Source organism: Eulemur rufifrons, chromosome 7 (assembly GCF_041146395.1).
Source record: "Eulemur rufifrons isolate Redbay chromosome 7, OSU_ERuf_1, whole genome shotgun sequence".
NCBI classification, from domain to species: domain Eukaryota; kingdom Metazoa; phylum Chordata; class Mammalia; order Primates; family Lemuridae; genus Eulemur; species Eulemur rufifrons.
In genome coordinates this window covers 208145141-208165960 of record NC_090989.1, presented here as the reverse complement: position 1 = coordinate 208165960, position 20820 = coordinate 208145141, and the positions used below count along the sequence as shown (strand labels likewise).

General features: G+C 44.8%; 1 protein-coding gene and 2 pseudogenes across 1 annotated transcript; 2 read left to right on the top strand and 1 right to left on the bottom strand.

Moving 5' to 3' along the window:
- Positions 1-630: 630 nt before the first annotated feature.
- Positions 631-2685, bottom strand: LOC138387168 (AP-1 complex subunit sigma-2-like). The gene is made up of 2 exons (XM_069474061.1): positions 2262-2685; positions 631-668 (listed from the first exon to the last, which is right to left on the bottom strand). Exons 1-2 carry the CDS (start codon positions 2683-2685, stop codon positions 631-633), a joined length of 462 nt encoding a protein of 153 aa, XP_069330162.1.
- A 3648-nt stretch (positions 2686-6333) lies between these two features.
- Positions 6334-7873, top strand: LOC138387167 (alpha-aminoadipic semialdehyde dehydrogenase-like; annotated as a pseudogene).
- Positions 7874-7966: 93 nt separating this feature from the next.
- LOC138385934 (pyruvate kinase PKM pseudogene) lies at positions 7967-8917 on the top strand (annotated as a pseudogene).
- Positions 8918-20820: the final 11903 nt, after the last annotated feature.

Below are 20820 nucleotides of genomic sequence, written 5' to 3'. Positions count from 1 at the left end.
AGCACAAATGTGATTCAATAAATGTGGTGCTCAATGTTTCCTAAAAACTGAAAGTTTTAATTTTAAGTATTATACAATAGTACAGATTAATTTTGCTTTCTTGTATTATTTCGACATACACTTTTACATGATACATTAGAACACATTAGCTCATATAGATTGTAAGATAATCACACAAAATCATTCCCCCTTGCCTCTCAATATTTGAAGACCAAACTACACTATATATTATGGCACTGCTTATTTTGAACTAGCACTTCAGCTATATTTTCTTTGGTAAACATTTTAATGATTGTTAGGTTTTCTTCCTATATGATTAGTCACAGATGGTTCATTAATGATAACATGCATGTGTTTAAAATGAAATATTACTGAAAACACTCATAGGCCATATTTTGTCAAAATGAGATAAAATCAGTTTCAGACAGGAATAAGCTGTATCAAGATCACATATAGAATGAAAATAAAATGGAAAAGAATTAGGAATGAGAATAGGAAAAAAATACAATCATAAGGGTACTGGTTCTGAAATATTCTGTTATTATCATACAAGATAATCAGTCACTAAGCTGAGGACATTTTCTCACTCTATTTCCTCTGTGAAATTCTGCATACTCGATGAGTAGTCATTTAGTACACAGGGACATTAAAATATTCCTGACGTGGCTACAAAAGAAATACATATATTTTTATACACAGTGTACAAACTGACATAGATACAATCAGATTTCTAGAACATTTAGTTCACAGTACCTAAAGTTACCTAAAGCTTAAGTTTTTGTTTGCTTTTGTTCTTTGGTTTATAACTGAGTATTTAACTTCTAGACATTGCCAAGGAGTTCAGATTCATCTTTTATAACTTTACTGTATACGATGGTAAGCAAAATGATGATCCATGTCCTCCAAAAATCCTACAAAATCCTGAAACACTGTATTTACTAAAAATATTCTGAAAAGATTTTCAGTGTAAGTTATCTGGTCAGTACTGAGTTAACTGAAAATTCAGTTAGAATACTCCCTTCCACCAGTGTTTACATTCATCAGGATTTTTATTACATGAAATAGAGATGCTAGAAAAAAAGTGGAAAAGTAGTCACCCATCTGGTACTTGAAGTAGCAATGAAAGTTTTTAACTGGTCACTTAGAGCTACAAAAACCAAAAATCCAAAGAGTGTGACTTTGAGACTAAGGATATTAGTTTTTAAAAAATCCTCCAGATAGATTTTAAAGAACTCTCCAGATTTGTCAAATGTATATGACTACAAATATATCTAACAAGATGTTTCTCACATCACAAGGAAGAAAATGTAACCTGAGGTGAGGTTAGTAAAGTGACCCTAGAGTGTCTACAGATGGACTTCTATGGGCTCCAAGAATTCCCTGAAATCTGAGGCAAAATTACGTACAAATTTTCCTGGGGAGAGGGCTCATCACCCTTGAGACTCTCAAAGGGATTATATGCCCCACCAGAAGGTTTATGACTCCAAAAGTTTAAAACTGCTTATTTGAGTGTTTTAAAAGTATCCTCCTTTTCATATTTATTCAAGTTGGAACTTTTAAATTTTGAGCTATAAAATCATATAAACTGTTCCAAAAAAAAAAAACAAAAACAAAAACCTAATAGATCCCTAAACTTATACAACCATTAAATACAAAAGTATCTGAGGAGGAAAGTCAGTTAAATTTTAATCCTCAGATAATTGTTAGGGTGAGTACCCTTTCAATAATTCCCAAACATTTTAAAGAGACAGTTGCCCTTTTTCTTCCCTACTCAGAATAAATTATAGTGGAATGAAGAAGCAAATTAAAATAATGCTATTCATAATAAATTAAACTCCCAAATGCTTCATTTTCTTACAGAAGCTCTCATTTTCATAGGAAAAGTCTACTTCTGTATCAATGGTATTAGCAATTCACAGTACTTAATGAGTACTTTTTTGTCAATGAACGTCTGAACATATTTCAATATTGCATGCAAAAAATAAATTATAAGCCCTGATGATGGATCATTATCAGAGCAAAATTCCCTAAGAAAATATAAGTTTAATGAAGTAATTGGGATAATCCCTTGGAACTTAATATAATTATAGACTTTCCAGGTAATGCTAAAACATAAATAACAAACTTGCCAAAATAATAATTACAAACTGAATTTATATATCCTACTACGTTTTGATGCATGTCAGTACTCCAGCACGTATTCTGGTACGCTTTCTTACACCCAGTGAAACTCCTGCTGTGAAACATATTCTCTGTTTTCTCCTGCAGTAGGTCGGCCTGCTCAATTGCTTTAAGGACATTTTTCTTGGATGTTTCCTGAACTTCTCTTCCCAAAAGAAACTCATCTAAAATAAAATAAGCCTTCTCAAAATTAAAGATGATATCAAGTTCACACACACTGCCAAAATACTTGGCAAGTAATTCCACATAACGATGAATTATTTCCAGGGTAATTAATTCATTGTCCTGATCCTCAATAGCACAGCAAAAATACAGACTAGCATATCTTTTGTAAACAATCTTCAGATCGCGCCACTCCAGGAAGCTGCACATTTTCGGTTTCCTTGCTAAAACGGTTTGAACAAGTTCTCTTGTAATCTTTTTCTTTTCTTTGTCTGATAGCAGGACATACCATTTCTGCAGTCGAAGCTTTCCCTGACGACTAAAAAACAACATAAACTGCATCAAGCCCGGGCGAGGTGACAGGCAAGGAGCGGAGCAGACAATGGCATCCGCCGCCACGCAGGGGGCGCCCAGAGTCCTCGGCCGCCGCCGCCCCCGGCCGCCGGCCCCTCGCGAAAACGCCCCGCAAAACTTGAGGCGATTCCCGAACCACAGGTGCCGCGGGGCTGTCGCGGAGCCCGGGACTGGACCTCACATCCCGGGGCGTGGCGCGGAGTGGTGCGCAGGGCGCGGACGCCGAGAGGTCTTTAACATATTTTTTATTTCACTTTTTTCCATTTCTTTATAAAACAGTCATGTCCTCACTAGCAGCTCTCTCCCCTAGAGTGGGGGAGGGGTGGAGGAGGTTGGGCACCTCCAAAAAAAAGGGGGAGGGGAAGGGCCCGAGGTTACCTCTGGAGGTTCTTTCGGGCCTGTTTCAACAATGTGTCAAAATCAAGAGAATCCAATTTGCTCTTTACAGGTCAGTTGCAGGGTCAAAGTCTTCCGGGCTGGAGTCAAGATCAGAATAGCTCCTCTTGCAGAACTGCCTATGGCCCCCAAAGCAGAGATCAGAGGGCTGCTCATCTGCCTGCCGCAGCTTGTGGCCACTCTCGATGGCTGCAAATGCCTCCTCAGCATAGCGGTAAGTGACGAAGCCATAGTTGTCACCCTGGACACGGAAGTGGATGGTGCATTCCTCAATTTCTCCAAAAACTGAGAACCTCTGTTTCAGCTCTGATCGAGTCATGCGGCCAGGTATCTTCCCAGTGAGGACCACCCTTCTCCCTTCTGTTGCACGCTCCTTCTGCAGCACTCTCTGCCTTTGGTAATGGTTGGGTGAATGGTAAGAGCTGTACCGCCACCTCCTGTCACTTCTCCGCAGAGGGGGATGGGAAGCGCAAACGGCTTCAGGAACTGGATGATGAGGATGAGGAAGATGAAGAAGATGATGATGAAGAGGAAGAGCATCTTCGGGAATGTCTGGAGGAACTGCAGCTGGACCTTCGCCACCTCCTGTGGTTGGGGGCAGAGGGACCTGGGGTGGGATCAGGATGAGGAAGATGATGAAGAGGATGACGAGAAAGATGCTTCGCCGGTCTGGTTGGACCCACAGCTGACAGAACGACTGCTGTGAAACCAGCAGTGAAACGCCACACAGTGAAACCAGTCACCACCCCAGAGACAAACCGCAGAGCGTGGGCAGGGGAAGCCCTGGGCTCCGGCTCCCTGGCAACCTCCCCTCGCCTGGCTCATCCTCCCGGTAACCCCGGTGGCCTGTCGTGGGACATGGGCGTCGGTGAGACACCTTCCTCCAGGGACTTGGCTCAGCCCGGCTCGAAGCGCCCGTGGCGCAGCGCGAGGGACCCGGGCCAGCAGCCTGGGCCTCCGTCTCTGCCGGCTCTGTCGGGGCGCCCTTGAGACTGGCTGTGCCCCCGGCCTCCCTCATCCGCTCAGCTGGCATCAGGGCCCAGGATCCGGATTCCCGTCCTGTGCTCGGAAGACCAAGCTGCGGGGACCAGTTAGGCCCCCGACAAGGATGGGCCACCGTCTGCCCGTGGCCCTGGGCTCGGCAGGGCCTCCCCGACACTGCGACCAAACAGGGCGTTCAGGTCCAATGAATGACTTGTCTGCTGTGGCAGGCTCAGCCCCTCCAGGCACCAGGCCGGGCCGAGGAAGAAATGACCTTCCAGACAGCCCAGGCCCCCTTAGGAGTTGTTAGCAAGTCTCAGGAAATAAACCAGAGTTCACCCCCAACTCCTGGGGGCCTGGGATGTGGTATGAACCCCCCCCCCCAACTTCCACTCAGGGGGGTCCCCGCTGTTGCTTTCAGAAGCATCGGGCCCATTTAGGAATGGAGCTTCTGTCTGAATCTTTTCCCGGATTCGTCTCTGACCGCCGTGTAGCCTGATCCAGTTCCCGTGCCAGGACAGTGGCCTCGTGGGGGTAGGAGCGTTGCCGTGTCCGAAACTGTTTTTCCACCTCCGCCTGCCATTTCACCCAGAAACCATGCCCGAGAACCAGAAGGTTCCACCACTGGCCTTTGCCCTGGGTGGATGGGTCTACGTGAAGCCTGGACCCCTGCCAGGGGAGGTCTGCAGTCTTCACGCAAATCCCACGGAGCCCCACGTGGGGGCAGAGCATGGTCTGCTAGGGTCCCCACCTCTGCCAAAAGCAGGAAATGGGGTCTTGCCCTCCCACCAGCCCTCCGCTTTCCAAGGTACCCCAGTGAGCCTGCCGATCCTGGCCTGAGGGCCTCAAGCTGCCTCCTACCCTTCTCCCCAGAGGAGCCTCTGAGACCATGTTGTTGCCCCAAGGGCACCACCAAGCCGCCAAGGTCCCACAGTGTGGAAGGGCCCCAAGCGCCCACCCCACCAGTCTCCTGCACACCTACAGGGCCACAATTAGAAACCATGGGACCCGGGCAGAGCCACCCTGGGGGCCTCAGCCCAGCAGTCTGGCCTCCCTGGCCCGGCCCCACCCCCCCCACCCCCCCCCACCCCCCCCCACCCCCGGGTGCCTGCCGCCTGCTACTTCCCCAGTCTGCAGGGCTGCCTTTCTCTCCTTAGGGTCCGGCGGGCCCCAGCAAAGCCACTTCCAGGCCCTGCTGAGAACTCTGGGACCCCCGAGAGGTCTGGGAGAAGGTTACGCTGGTGTAGCAGGGCCACAGCCTGCCAGACCCCCACCCCTGTGTCCTCCCTCCCGGCTGCTGTGCTCAGAGGAGCAGGGCAGCCCTGAGCTCTTGCCCCCTGGGAGCTGCAGGGGACAGGGCAGACTCGGCCAGCCACCGAGGGCACAGGGTGTCTCAGGCTGGTTTTGGTCCACTTTCCCCACTTTTAATGAGGAAATCAGAGCTGCTCCATGTTGGGGTGAGAAGAAGTAGGGTGGTCAGCTCTCCCACCCGACAGGCGGAGAAGCAGGGCCACTCCTGAGACTCAGAGCTGGGTCTCTCAGGCTGCCCAGCAGCTGTGACCACAGCACAATGTCACCTGGAAACAGGAGCTTCTGATTGAGGCGTGCTGTGGATTTGTCACTGCCTGTAGCCACGGATCGGCCCCTGCTTGGAAACTGGATGTCACAAGCACTGCCAGCGGGGCCAGCACCTTCCACGGAAGGCCTCATCCACCTCTGTGGCTCTGTGGCACTTTGGAAGTGTCCCATGGCTTGCAGGAGCCCAGAGGCCTCCTTCTCTGGGGTGTCTCTCACTGACTGTGATTCTCAGTCGGGGCGATTCAGGATTCTGCCCCCCAGGGGACACTGGGCTGTGTCTGGGGACATCTATGGTTGTCATAACAGGGGCAGCTCCTGGCATGGTGGGTGGATGCAGGGACACTGCTCAGCACCCAGCTGCGCCCAGGACGCCCCATTGCTGAGAATGCTCCGGCCCCCAAATGTCCACAGTGCCCTGGGGCAGAGACCAGCCCCAGCTCATAGGAAGACCTACGGCAAGTGACAATGGATTGTGCACAAGGGCCAGATGGTGACAGAGACAGAGTCGAACTGACAGAAGGGAGGGCGCAAGAGGCGCTCGCTGTTTGACCTGCAGGCAAGGACCAGGAGCAGCCACCAGAGCTCGGACATCTGGCTCCCTAATAGCACAAACAGGTTTCTGTTTAAAAAAAAAATAGCAAAACTCCAAAAAGAAAAAAAAAATGGAGGCTGGGGCTCAGTATGTGGACCCTGCCCCACGCGCTGTGTGTGCACGCTGCAAGGACCAGCAAGCTCTTGGCACCTTAGTACAGGCCTGCCACCTTTATGTCCACTCTGCTGATCAATCAGCCCCAGTATGCCTGGCTGAAAGAGCTGGGGCTCCCCGAGGAAAATGAGGGTGTGTATAATGGAAGCTGAGGAGGCCTGAGAGAGGCTATTATCACCTATTGTCCTGCTAACAATGAACCAATAGCAAGAGTTTGACAGGCCAGCATGGCAGACTGTGAAGAAACTGTAAAGAAAGCAATGGAAGCATGGAAAGTCCGGGCAGATATTCCTGCTCCAAAGTGAGGAGAAATAGTAAGACAGATTGGTGATGCCTTGCGGGAGAAGATCGAAATCCTAGGAAACTTGGTATCTCTGGAGATGGGGAAAATCTTAGTGGAAGGTGTGGGAGAAGTTCAAGAGTACGTGGATATTTGTGATTACACTGTTGGTTTGTCACGGATTCGGGGACCTATCTTGCCTTCTGAAAGATCTGGCCATGCCCTCATCGGACAGTGGAATCCCATAGGCCTGGTTGGAATCATCACTTTGTTCGATTTCCCTGTGGCGGTCGCTGTATGGCTGGAACAATGCCATTGCCATGATCTGCCAGAACGTCTGCCTTTGGAAAGGAGCTCCAACAACTTCCCTAATTACTGTAGCTGTCACAAAGATAATAGCTAAGGTTCTGGAGGACAACAAGCTGCCTGGTGCAATTTGTTCCTGGACTTGTGGTGGAGCAGATATCGGCACAGCAATGGCCAAAGATGAGCGAGTGAACCTGCTATCCTTTACCGGGAGCACCCAGGTGGGAAAATAGGTGGCCCTTATGGTGCAGAAGAGGTTTGGGAGAAGCTTGTTAGAACTTGGAGGAAACAATGCCATTGTTGCTTTTGAGGATGCGGACCTCAGCTTAGTAGTTCCATCAGCTCTCCTTGCCACCGTGGGGACAGCGGCCATGGTGTACTGCTGTGAGGCGACTGTTTTTACATGAAAGCATCCATGATGAGGTTGTAAATAGACTTAAAAAGGCCTATGCACAAATTCGCATTGGGAAGCCATGGGACTCTAATGTTCTCTTTGGGCCACACCTCACCAAACTGGCAGTGAGCATGTTTCTTGGAGCAGTGGAGGAAGCAAAGAAAGAAGGTGGCACAGTGGGTCTCACCCATGATGCATCCATTGCACACACAGAGACTTTTGCTCCAATTCTCTACGTCTTTAAATTCAAGAATGAAGAAGAGGTCTTTGCATGGAATAATGAAGTAAAACAGGGACTTTCAAGTAGCATTTTCACCAAAGATTTGGGTCAAATCCAACGCTGACTTGGACTTAAAGGATCTGACTGTGGCATTGTAAATGTCAATATTCCAGTGAGTGGTGCTGAGATTGGAGGTACATTTGGAGGAGTGAAGCATATGGCAGTGATGCCTGGAAACAGTACGTGAGAAGATCCACTTGTACCATCAACTACAGTAAGGACCTTCCTCTAGCCCAAGGAATCAAGTTTCAGTAAAGGTGTTTTAGATGGACATTACTCAAAGTCTTCTAGGCATTCCTACAGCTGCTTCTGAAGAAGATAAAGAAAATTAAGTTTTGCCTGGAATAAATGCATCATTTTGAATATGAAAAAAAAAGATTAGTAGGTGCATTGGAGACTCACACTAGGAGCCTTCTAAGGCCAGAGGTTGAAGCTTCTCTTCCAGCTCTGGGATCAGTCCCAGAGCAGGCCCTGCCCCCAGGAGTCTGTGTGTCTGCTCTGTTCTTCCCATCCATACTCCTTTGGGGGAATCACGAGAGAGTTCGGAGGTTTGACGAGATCCTGAAGGCCAGTGATGGGATCATGGTGGCTTGTGGTGATCTGGGCATCGCGATTCCTGCAGGGAAGGTCCTCCTTGCTCAGAAGATGATGATTGGGTGGTGCAACCGAGCTGGGAAGCCTGTCATCTGTGCCACGCAGATCTGGAGAGCATGATCAAGAAGCCCCGCCGCACCCGGGCTGAGGGCAGTGATGTTGCCAATGCAGTTCTGGACGGAGCCGACTGCATCATGCTGTCTGGAGAAACAGCCAAGGGGGACTACCCTCTGGAAGCTGTTCACATGCAGTGCATGATTGTGCGTGAGGCAGAGGCCGTCATTGCAATTATTTGAGTAGCTCTGTCACCTGGGGCCCATTACCAGTGACCCCACAGAAGCCACCATGGTGGGCACCATGGAGGCCTCCTTCAAGTGCTGCAGTGGGGCCATAATCGTCCTCACCAAGTCCAGCAGGTCTGCTCACCAGGTGGCTAGATACCACCCACGTGCCCCCATCATTGCTGTGACACGGAATCCCCAGACAGCTTGCTAGGCCCACCTGTACCATGGCATCTTCCTTGTGCTGTGCAAGGATGCAGTCCAGGAGGCCTGGGCTGAGGATGTGGACCTCCAGGTGAACTTGGCCATGAATGTTGGCAAGGCCCGAGGCTTCTTCAAGAAGGGAGATGTGGTCATTGTGCTGACTGGGTGGCACCTTGGCTCTGGCTTTACCAATACCATGCATGTAGTACCTGTGCTGTGAGGGACCCCAGAGCCCCTCCTCCAGCCCCTGTCCCATCCCCTTCCCCCGACCCATCCATTAGGCCAGCAATGCTTGTAGAGCTCACTCTGGGCTGTAGTGTGGCACTAGTGGGCTGGGACACCAGGGAGAAGATTAATGCCGCTGTGAAACATGGCTATTTGTAGACTCTGCTCAGCTGGGGTAGCTCAGAGCCTGCTTGCCCATCATTTGGTCCCACAAGCAAGGGACAAAGGGGGAATGCAAGACTGTAGGCCCCCAGAGTCTGTGGCAAGAGGGCAACAACTCCTTCTCTTTTGTATACCTGCTTTGGTTTCTGTAGAAAATGGATGTGCAGAGAAGTCCCAACCCTGACCTGGGGTCAGGAGACAGCTAGCAAGAGTAGGGGCCTTAGAGTGTGGGGCAGTGGTTCCAGTTTAAGCAGACTCTGGCCCTGGCCCTAACTTGCTTTCGCAACCCCACGGCCTCCCTTGCGCACTGTGCTCTTCTGTCCTGCACTCCACTGACCTGTTGCTGCAAACACTCCACCCTCACCTTCCATTTTCCCTACTACTGCAGCTGTCTCCGGGCATGTTGTTATAGAGCCTACCTGTATGTCAATAAACAACAGCTGACGCAAAAAAAAAAAAAAAGAAAGAAAAGAAAAGAATTTAAGAAGACCCCAAAAGCAATCACAGCAACAAATAAACGGGACTTGATCAAATTAAAAAGCTTCTGCACAGCCGAGGACACAATCGATAGAGCAAATAGACAACCTACAGAATGGGAGAAAATATTCGCGTGTTATACATCTGATAAAGGGCTGATAACCAGAATCTACAAAGAACTCAAGTAAATCAGCAAGAAAAAAATCAAACAACTCCATTAAAAAGTGGAAAAAAGACATGAAAAGAAACTTTTCAAATGAAGATAGACTAATGGCCAACAAACACATGAAAAAAATGTTCAACATCTCTAACCATCAAGGAAATGGAAATCAAAATCACAATGAGATATCACCTAACTCCAGTGAGAATGGCTTTTATCGAAAAGTTCCAAAACAGCAGATGCTGGTGAGGATGCTGAGAGAAAGGTACACTTATACACTGTTGGTGGGGCTGCAAACTAGTACAATCTCTATGGAAAGTAGTATGGGGATACTTCAAAGAACTAAAAGTAGACCTACCATTTTATCCAGCAATCCCACTACTAGGTATTTACCCAAAGGGAAAAAAGACATTTTATAAAAAAGAAACTTGCATTCAAATGTTTACAGTAGCACAATTCACAATCACAAAGATGTGGAACTAACCCAAGTGCCCATCAATACATGAGTGTATTAATAAAATGTGGTATATGTATACCATGGAGCACTGCTCAGCCATAAAAAAAAAAATGGTGATCTAGTTTCTTTTGTAATAACCTGGATAGAACTGGATACCATTCTTCTTAATGAAGTATCTATCACAAGAATGGAAAAACAAACACCACATGTTATCAACACTAAATTGTAACTAACTGATTAACACTTACATGCACATATGGAAGTAAAACTCAAGGGAAATAAAGTAGGTGGGAGGAAGGAGGAGGGGATGGATAAATTTACACCTAACGCGTACAATGTACACTAACTGGGTGAAAGGCACACTTCAAACTTTGACTCAAACTGTACAAAAGCAAATTATGTAACCAAAACGTATGTAGTCTGGTAAAATTCTGAAATTAAAAAAAGAGGTGAAAGAAAGAAAGAGAGAGAGAGATAAAAAGAAAGAAAGAAAGGAAGGAAGAAAGAAAAGGAAGGAAGGAGAGAGAGAAAGAAAGAGAGAGAGAGAGAGAAAGAAAGAAACAAACAGAGAAAATAAATCATGGAATCTGAATTTATCTTACAAAAACCATTTATTAAAATATATGTGTGTCAGAGAGGAGCTGCAAGAAGGTATTCAACAATTCAGTGATTGCAAAAAAAGACCATTAACAGTTTTGCTTGTTCTGGAAAATGCCACACACCAGTAACTCTTAAAATAAACAGATTTTACCACCTCACGTAGGATATGTTTAGCAGACTGTCTTCCAAAGTGGCAGCTGCTGAGAGGCAATTGGAGAGCAGGTCAGTTTGGTGGAAGGTGGGGTTGGAAACTCGAGGTGTCCCCTGCAATGGGAACACCAGGGGGCTGCACGTATGGAGGAGCCAATACCGGTGGGAGGGCACAAACCAGCTCTACTCTTTCTTTTGGTTAGAAGCCACCAACTCTTGATACCCCACCTCCAGTGGCATGGTTGGTTTGTCTGTAGAGGACCGAGGCTCCTTTTTGGGAGAGCCCTGTGCTCCTGGCCCTGTTGCTCATTCTCTGTGGGCTATGCCACTGTCACCCACTTCAGGGGGTTGACCTGGGGGTAGAACCGAGGTTGCAACTCCCTCATTTCTTCAGACTAAAAACTTGTTGGGTTCACTGGGCTGGAGTGCAGGGAGGTGGGTGGGGATCACACTGCTAAGAAGAATGAGGTAGTTCACTGTGTTGATAACAAGTCTGACTCCCAGGACTGTATTGAGTTGTTATGTCAAGAGCTTAAGCCAATCTAGTTTGGATTAAAAGAATTTAAATGGTAAAAAAATACTCCAGTCAGTTTTATCAGTTTTTCCTAAGGAGAACAGAATGAGAGGGAAGAGAAGTGTTTAGTATATGGGACACTTAGACCCCAGAGAGTCCAGAGCAGTGGATAAGTGGTTTGAACAGGGCCAGTGATCCTGGGTTAAGTTTATATTGGGTAAGAGGCATCATTTGCTCATTTATTCATTCAACAAACACGTATCGAGCACTTATTATGTGCCAGTCTCTAAGGATATGGTGATGAAGAAGATGTAGGTCGTGTGCAAATAGAGCTTTGAGTTGAGTGAGGAGTACAGACAAGAACCGGGACGTTTTCAACAGGCTGTGAGAAGTTGCTAAGAGGGGCATTCGCAGTGGGACTTGGAGGTGTCGGCTTTCCCACCTATGAAAAGGGAATATTCCTCTTTACCACAGAGCTCCAAGTCACTAGAGTCGTAAGAGCTGTCCCAAGTAATGCTCTGGGCATGGGGAATTCATTTCAGGAACAGATGGTGAAGGGTGGTCCCCAGAACTCACCATGGGATGTGCGCTGCCTAAAGATGTCATAGCAGTTTCTTGCATCTGTAGCGTGTCTCATACATTTCAAAGCACTGTCATGTTCAGCGTTTCATTTGTTTTGTCCTTCTCCCTTGTGAGTTTGGCAGGGTAGGGGGCCCCTAAGGTCACACAGTCAGCTGGTGGCAAAGCTGGTGGTTAGAACCCAAGTGTACTTTGCTGCTCATTCTAGGAGCTGAATTGGATGGAAGATGAACTTGGGGAGTTAGGATGGAGCAGAGACAAAGAGAACACAGAGATTCCAGAAGTACACAAGTCCCTCCCTCCCTTCCTTTCCTTTTCTTTCTTTCAACTGAGAAATCCTTACTGACCATCAGCCATGCGCACTGTGCTACAGGTGGCCACGGGCACGGTGCCATCCTCAGACAGTACTGAACTCTTTTCTGGGCTGTCAGCAAGTCCAGGTCAAAGCCAGCACTCAAACCCTTGTTGAGACCTCTTTCCATAGTGCCACAATTTGCTGGTTGGGGTGTCCTCTCCAGGGCCAGGCAGCAAGAGTGTGAAAGGATGGACCACCCATGGCAAGGAAGGATTGCAGAATCCTGAGCTTCCATAGCCGTCAGGACTGCAGACCACCTAGTCCAGCCCACCTCCGCCCCTCCTGGGGAGAAGGGTCTCCCCACTTTGGAGCAGGGTGGCAGCAGATGCCTGCCCCTGGGAATGCTGCATCCTGGAGCCCACTTTGTGGAGGTGATGACTTACCTTGGTAACTTGGGCTGGGGAGTAGGAGGGGGAAATTTTACCCGATCCCTGTGGTGGATAAACTTAGGGGTATAGGCCTTGGTTAGACTCATGAAATTGTTTAGTGTTTTGCTATAGGAGTTTCCAGGTATAAAGAGCACTTTTCAGAAGTTGTGGTTTCAACTCAGTTCTAGGAAAAAGACATAAAGAGTTAGCGACCTAAATATTATTTGTTCTGGAGAGGAAGGGAAAGCTTGGGTTTTACAGCAAAAGTTCCCACCCGGGTTCCCAATCAAGTCTGTCTATTCAAATGAAAACTTGAAACTCACTTAGTCCTGGTTGGTCAACACAGCTACTCTCTGATTGATTGGTTGAAGAGAGCCCTGAAAGTCCCCTCGGTAAAAACATGTGGGCTTTGAGGGAACCCAGAGTACCTGTGTGACCCCCTAGTCAGCAAATAGCCACGTGGCTCTATTTAAAATTTGGGCCCAGCTAGCCACTTAGGATCATTTTGAAAGATTGGCTCAAACCTGTTGACAGACAGCATTGCATTCCATCAGAGTGCCAGGAACCTGCTCTGGGTCCATCTAGTCCCACATGGGGATCCTAGTGGCCTGGCAGTGGCCAATTGAACAACCAGAGCCATTTACTTACATGAGACACTCAAGTACCTGTTAAATTGGAATCAAAGTCTCTCAGGTTAAGTTGGTTCTAGTTTCCAGCTAGAGTGAGTTGAAAGTCTCAATGGTTGGGTCAACATGATCTTTGTAGGGGATTAAAAACAAGCTAGGACTACCTTAAAGGGGAGCCAAAGGCTTAGCCCAAATATGACAAGGATCATTAATACTTGTAGGGTGAAACACAGCAGGGATCCTATACCAATGGAGAGTCAACATTTAACCCAGCAAGCCCAGCCAGGGGGCTTTCTGAAGACGTCCCTTTCAGAGATTTGGCTAGCTTTAAGACCTTAGAGTTTTCCAGTTTGAGCTGATTGGAGCCAGATGCAACAGCAAATGTGGGCAGCAGCACAAACACCATCCTGTTCAGTGTGGTGATAGTTTAAAGCAATGTGGTTTTCTAGAACCAGGCAAACAGGAAAGTCTAGGGACCTCTCTTGTGCACTGATGGGTTGGGTGGACCAACTTAGGGCAGGCGACTCTATTAATGGTGCAGGAAAGGTTTATGACCGTATATTCATTCCAAGCAGAATCTAGTCCAAACCAGACCCCAGAAGCCATCCTAATCTAGCTCCTTCACTGGAGTCAATACCTCTGGGCAAATGGCATCCTTGAGAATGTCCTCAACTATAATCTAAGGGATTACTATCAACATGGCATTGTGCCCTAAGACTCTATGTAGCTCTTAGGGAGTAGGGTGGATAGCACTGGCAAGGCTAACTGAATAGATGGGAATTTGAGTAAAAGCTGTTTCTGTGGAAACATCTCCTGGTGTTGATAACTCAAGCATTATTTAGCCTTTTTGGGAGAAGAAAATATATACCTGACAGGTTTCTAGAAAGTCCCTTTTTAGGATGTGTGGGAGCCCACAGGTCTAGCAAAACAATGACTGCCTTTGAGGGGTCCTAGTCGAAAGGGGATAGGTAAGGATTTAAGGACCATCGTATGTTGGTTGGCTACCCTGACCACCCGGGAAAATTCAGAACTTCAGGCAGGTGTGTTAACAATATGCCAGGGTTAGAGAGGACTGAAGAAAGGTCCTTGGGCAATGGCAGGCTGATTGCCACACCAGTCTTTGTCAATTGGGCTTTTGTTATTCCATTGGTCTGCTCCACAGGCACAGAGGACTGGGGGAGGTAAGCACAATGGAGATGTTGATAAGTTGGCCAAATTTTGCCAACGTTTTTAATAATTTGCCCTGTAAAATGAGTTGCTCAGTTCTCTATGAAGCTCCTGAGAGACTGGATTTAGGAGAGCCTATCTATACACAGTGAGAAGCACAGACATTGGGAGGTGACTCAATAAGTATCTTCTCCATGGCTTTTACAAAGGAAGAGACAGCATCTGCTGCTTTGAGACAAGAGGGATGTCCCTGAGCAATAAGATCTAACTGCTGACCATAGTATCCTATGAGCCTAGTTTGTCCCCAATTCTGATATATAATTTCTCTAATTGGTTAGATTTAAGAAGGGGAAATACCCTGAATGTCCCTGGAGCATGCCTAGCCTGGATTGGGGGAAGAGGGCTGGGAAATTGCATTGGGATTTAGTTATAACCAAATATTGGAAGGAATTAAGAGAATCCAGGAACTAGTCCATTATACAGGCAGATAACAAGGACTTGAATAGAATACATAGGGTCACAACCTAATAGCAGATGTACTTTTGCTTTCCTTAGAAGTATAACTTTTTCTCTCTACATTGGTCATATAGAAAATCTGAGATTTAGAACCTCTTATGGCTAGGAAGCCAAACCAAGACAGACTTTACATTTTATTAACAGTTTTAAAGTTCTTGGGCCTACCAAGAAGTGACCGTCTTTACTCACTCACTGTTAATCTGGGAACTCTTGAAGCCAGGAATTTTGTGCACATTTTTAAATATGACATTTCAGTCCAAACCTTGGTAACATAACCAATGTTTTCAATTCTATCCCACATATAAATAAAGAACAGAAGAGCAGATTTTTACTGAACTTATATGAATAAAAGTTAGAATACTGGTAGTTTCTGAATTATAGAAGAATCAAGTAGGGAGAAAAAGCAACTGCTTCCACTTTTGTTCACAAAATCATACTTTACCAAATTATTGCAAACTAGTGACAGCTTATAAAAGAAAATTTTCTTGAATTTGGAAAATAAAACATTAAAGTCATAAAAACATTGTCATTGTCAATTACTTGATTTTATGTAATAAATTTTGTTCTTCTCAATCCTGATTAGCAATTTAGGAATACATCCAATTGCAAATACTTCCAGAGAAGGATTTAAAACAGTAACTGTGGATAACAAAAACTCAGAATAGCCATCATCAGAGATCTGATGAGAGCTTACAATTGACAGGGAAATGTAGGTATTTCTGTGGCATATGACCATTTAACATAATAATCATAATCATGACAGGTAATACACATCACAGCATATCAGAATGTCATACAATATCCCAGGTCTTAAAAATAAACTTACACAAATGTAACTTAAAGGAAGTTAAACACCATGCCTTATTTGACAGTGCTTCTTGTATTATTTACTAAATAAGCCTAATCATTTAATATCTTTACAAAATGAGAGGTACATCTTTTGAGGCTCTCCAGGGTGCCCACCTGGGAAATCTGAAAAGTAATCTTAGGCCAAAAGACTTATGATTGGACTTCGATTTCAGGAAAACCTGCCAAAGATGTTAAAATATCCCAAGTATTTCCTTCAATAGAATCATGGGTCACTGCTAAATAACACTTACTCATTCAACCAGAGTAACCATAACAATCAAAAGACTTCAAAAGCAATATAGACGCTGAGCACGTGGGCTCACACCTATAATCCTAGCACTCTGGGAGGCCAAGGCAGGAGGATCACTTGAGGTCAGGAGTTTGAGACCAGCCTGAGCAAGAGTGAGACTGTCTCTACTAAAAATAGAAAAAATTTAGCCAGTTAACTAAAAATAGAAACAAAAAAAAAATTAAGCTGGGCATGGTGGCTCGTGCCTGTAGTCTCAGCTACTCGGTAGGCTAAGGCAGGTGGATCACCTGAGCCTAGGAGTATGAGGTTGCTGTGAGCTAGGCTGATGCCATAGCACTCACTCTAACCTGGGCAATGAAGCGAGACTCTGTCTCAAAAAAAAAAAAAAAAAAAAAAAAGCAATATAGAAAGTTACATGGGTATAAAAACTTTAACCCTTCTAAAGCTCATTTTTCCTAAGCAATCTTTGTTTCCTAGGCCAGTTACCTTGAACAATAAATGCATGATTCTTAGTAATAGCATATGACGTCCCGGTTAACATAAAACAATTCAAACACATCAAGAAAAGCCCAGAGTACAAAATCAAGTTATATTGGCATTAAACATTGCTTTTCTAGACTTTCAAGATAAATCTGAAACCAGGGAAACTAGACAGTTCTCAGAAAGAAATATGGCGGAAATAGAAACTTGTTCATGATTCAGAGAATAGCTGTTAAAGAGATTTCAGAATTAAAAATCAAAACCTCTTGTAATCTCACTAAGAGCAAATTAATATTTTAAGAAAACCCTTGTTTTAACATGGGGGACAAATTTTTATGATCTGTCAGCACATTCTAACGTCCAAGTTCATTCTTTAGAAATACCCATAAACGATTTCCTTCCATTTGCATCCAACTTAATCACACATAAAATTCCTTTCATAAAATTCACACTCTACAGACAACTTGTTTAAACCTTCATTTTTGCACTATAATTCCTGTTTCTTAAATAGCCAGTCATTTTACTGTAGGACAAATATTTACCACACAAGACTCTTTCTCATACAAAATTATACCTCTTCACATCCATAATTTTCTTCACATCTCTCTCTTTCTTACTTACCAGTTTTCTTCTGTCTTACTTCTATTTCCTTCCCAAATCCATATTTTAACCCTCCATTTAAATAACCTCCAAATTAGACATAATTATTTTTTTCCTCACTAAAAAACACATTTTGTGCCTCTTATAATTTTGTCTTATTAAATATACCTTATCTTTTGGCATACTTTATATATATAATTATGTATTAATTAGAATTTTTAACTCAGTAACCTTAAATTTTATTAAGAAACAGCATAAAGGCCGGGCGCGGTGGCTCACGCCTGTAATCCTAGCACTCTGGGAGGCCGAGGCGGGTGGATCGCTCAAGGTCAGGAGTTCGAGACCAGCCTGAGCAAGAGTGAGACCCCGTCTCTACTAAAAATAGAAAGAAATTATATGGACAACTAAAATATATATATACAAAAAATTAGCCGGGCATGGTGGCGCATGCCTGTAGTCCCAGCTACTCGGGAGGCTGAGGCAGTAGGATCGCTTAAGCCCAGGAGTTTGAGGTTGCTGTGAGCTAGACTGACGCCACGGCACTCACTCTAGCCCGGGCAACAGAGTGAGACTCTGTCTCAAAAAAAAAAAAAAAAAAAAAAAAAAAGAAACAGCATAAAATTGTGAATTGTCTTTCACATATAGGAATTTTATAGATAAGAAATATTTCATAATTATTTTAAAAAACATGTTTCCCTAAAAGATAATTTTATGCATATTTATAGACCCAAATACATTTAGTCTCTCTATTAAATTTAAGAAGCTAAGGACAACCATATTTATGTTAAACAATTTGTTTTATTTTTCACCTGATTTGGAAAAGACCCACACATTAAGGAGTATCATTATTTAAGATTTCAAATCACATAAAAATTATTTACAGATATTTATCCCATTTACATTTTACCTCATTTATTTATTTTAAGCATTTTACCAAGATTACCAAGATGACTAAGACATTAGACAATGCTAGTCACCATTCCAAATTATTTATCTGCTAATCATTTCATATAACTGCATGTCAGGAAACTGTCATAAAAGTGAGAACCTAAAAGAGAAGACACAGCCATTCCTATCAAACCAACAGGTTTAGACTAGTCTTATTCACCAAAAGATTACTAAATTATGTGCACTTGAAAAACACTGTGGCAAATAATGCTTAATTTATGAGTACTCATTTATTTATAAGCCAGTTCGGTACTGTAGACAAATACAACCAAATACAACCAAACTTGTATGTACTGCAGGATACAAATAATGACCTTGTAGCTTTAATTTTTAAAGCTTTAGCCAGGGGTGAGGTAATACTCACTAGTTAAAATGACAGATTCATAGTGCATCTCTGTCAAACTAATAATTTTCACTGAAATTTATCTGTCCCCAAGAGCTGAAGCTTTTCTTCAAATTTGAGAAAAAACATGGTAGCAAAGTAGACAGGCAGAATAGCAGGAAGCGGGGAGAGGGAGGGCTGGTGGAGGAAGCTTAGCTGTAGTGTTGGTTAGAAAGACTGTAAGTCTCTCTCCATAATTGTAACGCAGGGTTTCTACATTGTAGAGAGCCCCAGGTCCCATCATTTATGTTCACTCTTAACAATCTGCGGCATCTGGGACACTGACTGATGGGGTGGGGATGGTCAGGACATTCCTGTTGCCAATGGACCTCTTGCTTACAATATGCAAATTGATCCCAAGGGCAGATGACTCTTTTTGCCAGCCAGTGAGGACCCCAGGGATCTTAACCATGGCCATTTGTTTCCTCTAGCACACAGTTTTCTGTGTCCAGGCTGATCATGGCCAAGAGCTGTGGTGAGCAGCATAGATTGTTATCTCCAGTCCCATTATTGTGGCCTTCCTGGACTTCATCACAGCTGTTAAACACCTGGAAGGCAATCTCAATTAATAGAGATATGGGCATCTCCAAGCCTCCTTCTATTTTTTGTAGGTTTTCTTTTACATCGGGGCACTCTGACTGATGAAAGTCAGAGTAACCAGTCTCCTGTGACCTGGATGTTCAGGGTCCATGTCAATATAATCCCTATAGGCTTCTAAACCCTCTGGAGAAAGGCAGAGGGATTTTCATTTGGCCCTCATTGAACTAGTATGGCTTCTGCTGCTGGAGTCCTATTGACATTGCCCATTTTGTGTGCAACACTATCTGAGTTTCATAGAACAAAGTCCTGTACTGGGGAGGTGTTTTGGTTCTGCAACGGGGTGCTTAGGGGGATTGCTTCCCAGAGGATCACCAACAGGCTAGATTCCCCCTAGTCACCTGGGAGCGTCCTAACAGGGTCAGAGAGAGCAAGGTAGTATGAGGACCCTCATTTAAATAATTTTCTGATTAGGCTGTTACTGCAAACATCAAAGTTTTTACCTTCCACTTAAGCCAAATATCATAACATATATCAAAACATGAACACATAGACAATCAGACCTGGACCAGAAATAGTTAAAAAAAACACCTCGGGACTATAACCCAAGATTTGGGCCTGCAGTGAGCACCTCAGCAGTTACAACCTTTTAGCATTCATCTGATTTGGGACTCTAGCCCAAATTGGATTTGAGACTATAACCCAAACCTGGTTTGGGACTCTAACCCGAACTTGATCCCTCCTCTTTAAGATAGGATCTGAGTCACTATTTTAGGGAGAGGTTGGGACTCCAACCCATAATCTTAGTCCAAAGATTGGGACTCTAGGACAGTTTTAATTTGTAAGTGCATGTTAACGAGGTTACTTACACGTGGAGCAGTTTCTTTTCTCAAAAGAAGAAATATGACAAGAGCTTCGAAGTGCCTTGTTGGAAAAGCAGTGACCTCTCATTCAAACCTCTAGATAAACTGGTTTAAGTGGCCACTTAAGGTTAGTGAGAGGGCCTGTAAGCCCCACAAGGGACAGTAGGGTCTTGGGCAGGCCATGGTCCCTTCATGACAGTAGTCCCTTGGGCAGACCTCAGTCCCACCAGAATTGTTACTGAGCAATCAGTGGAGTTGCTGCCCCACTGTAAATACCATGGCACTGGCCTTTGAGAAAAGAAAAGCTTTACGCAAACCAACTGGCAAGGAGACAGAAGAGAATGCTCAAATCCATCTCTCCGGGCTGGGGGCTAGGTTGGTTTTCATAAGCAGAGGGTAATGAGGCATGATGAACTGACGTTATCTTGCAATGAGGGGATGCCAGCAGGTAGGATCTGACTGGATTCTGCCGTGGGGTGGTGCCAGGTCTTGATCTGAATGGATCCTGGATCTTGCCATGCAGTATCTGCTTCTTAGTTCAATCTCTGCTCCTCAGTCTGAGCATGTACATTCTGCCCATGGTTGCATGCTTGGTTCATCTGGGCATGCTCAGTTTATGTGACCTTCAACCTGGGGATCTGTGGCAACTGAAAAACATTTCACAAGTTTGTTGCATGAAAATTGAGCCAGATGGGTCTGGTGTGGTTAAAATAACAACAGCAATGAAAAATGAATATTTTTTAAATGGGCATACCTCCCAGGATCTTAATTATTAAAAATTATTATTTTTCATGTATTCGGGACTCAAAAAGTTTAAAGGTTGGAGCAGGTCAGAGATACCTGCTCAGAGTACACATA

Bases quoted from the DNA above. Each gene is read 5' to 3' on its own strand.
- LOC138387168 (XM_069474061.1), bottom strand. From the start codon at position 2,685: ATGCAGTTTATGTTGTTTTTTAGTCGTCAGGGAAAGCTTCGACTGCAG. The intron at 669-2,261 runs AGAAAACAGAGA...TATTTCTTTTGT, and splicing joins GCAGGCCGACCTACTGCAGG to AGCCACGTCAGGAATATTTT.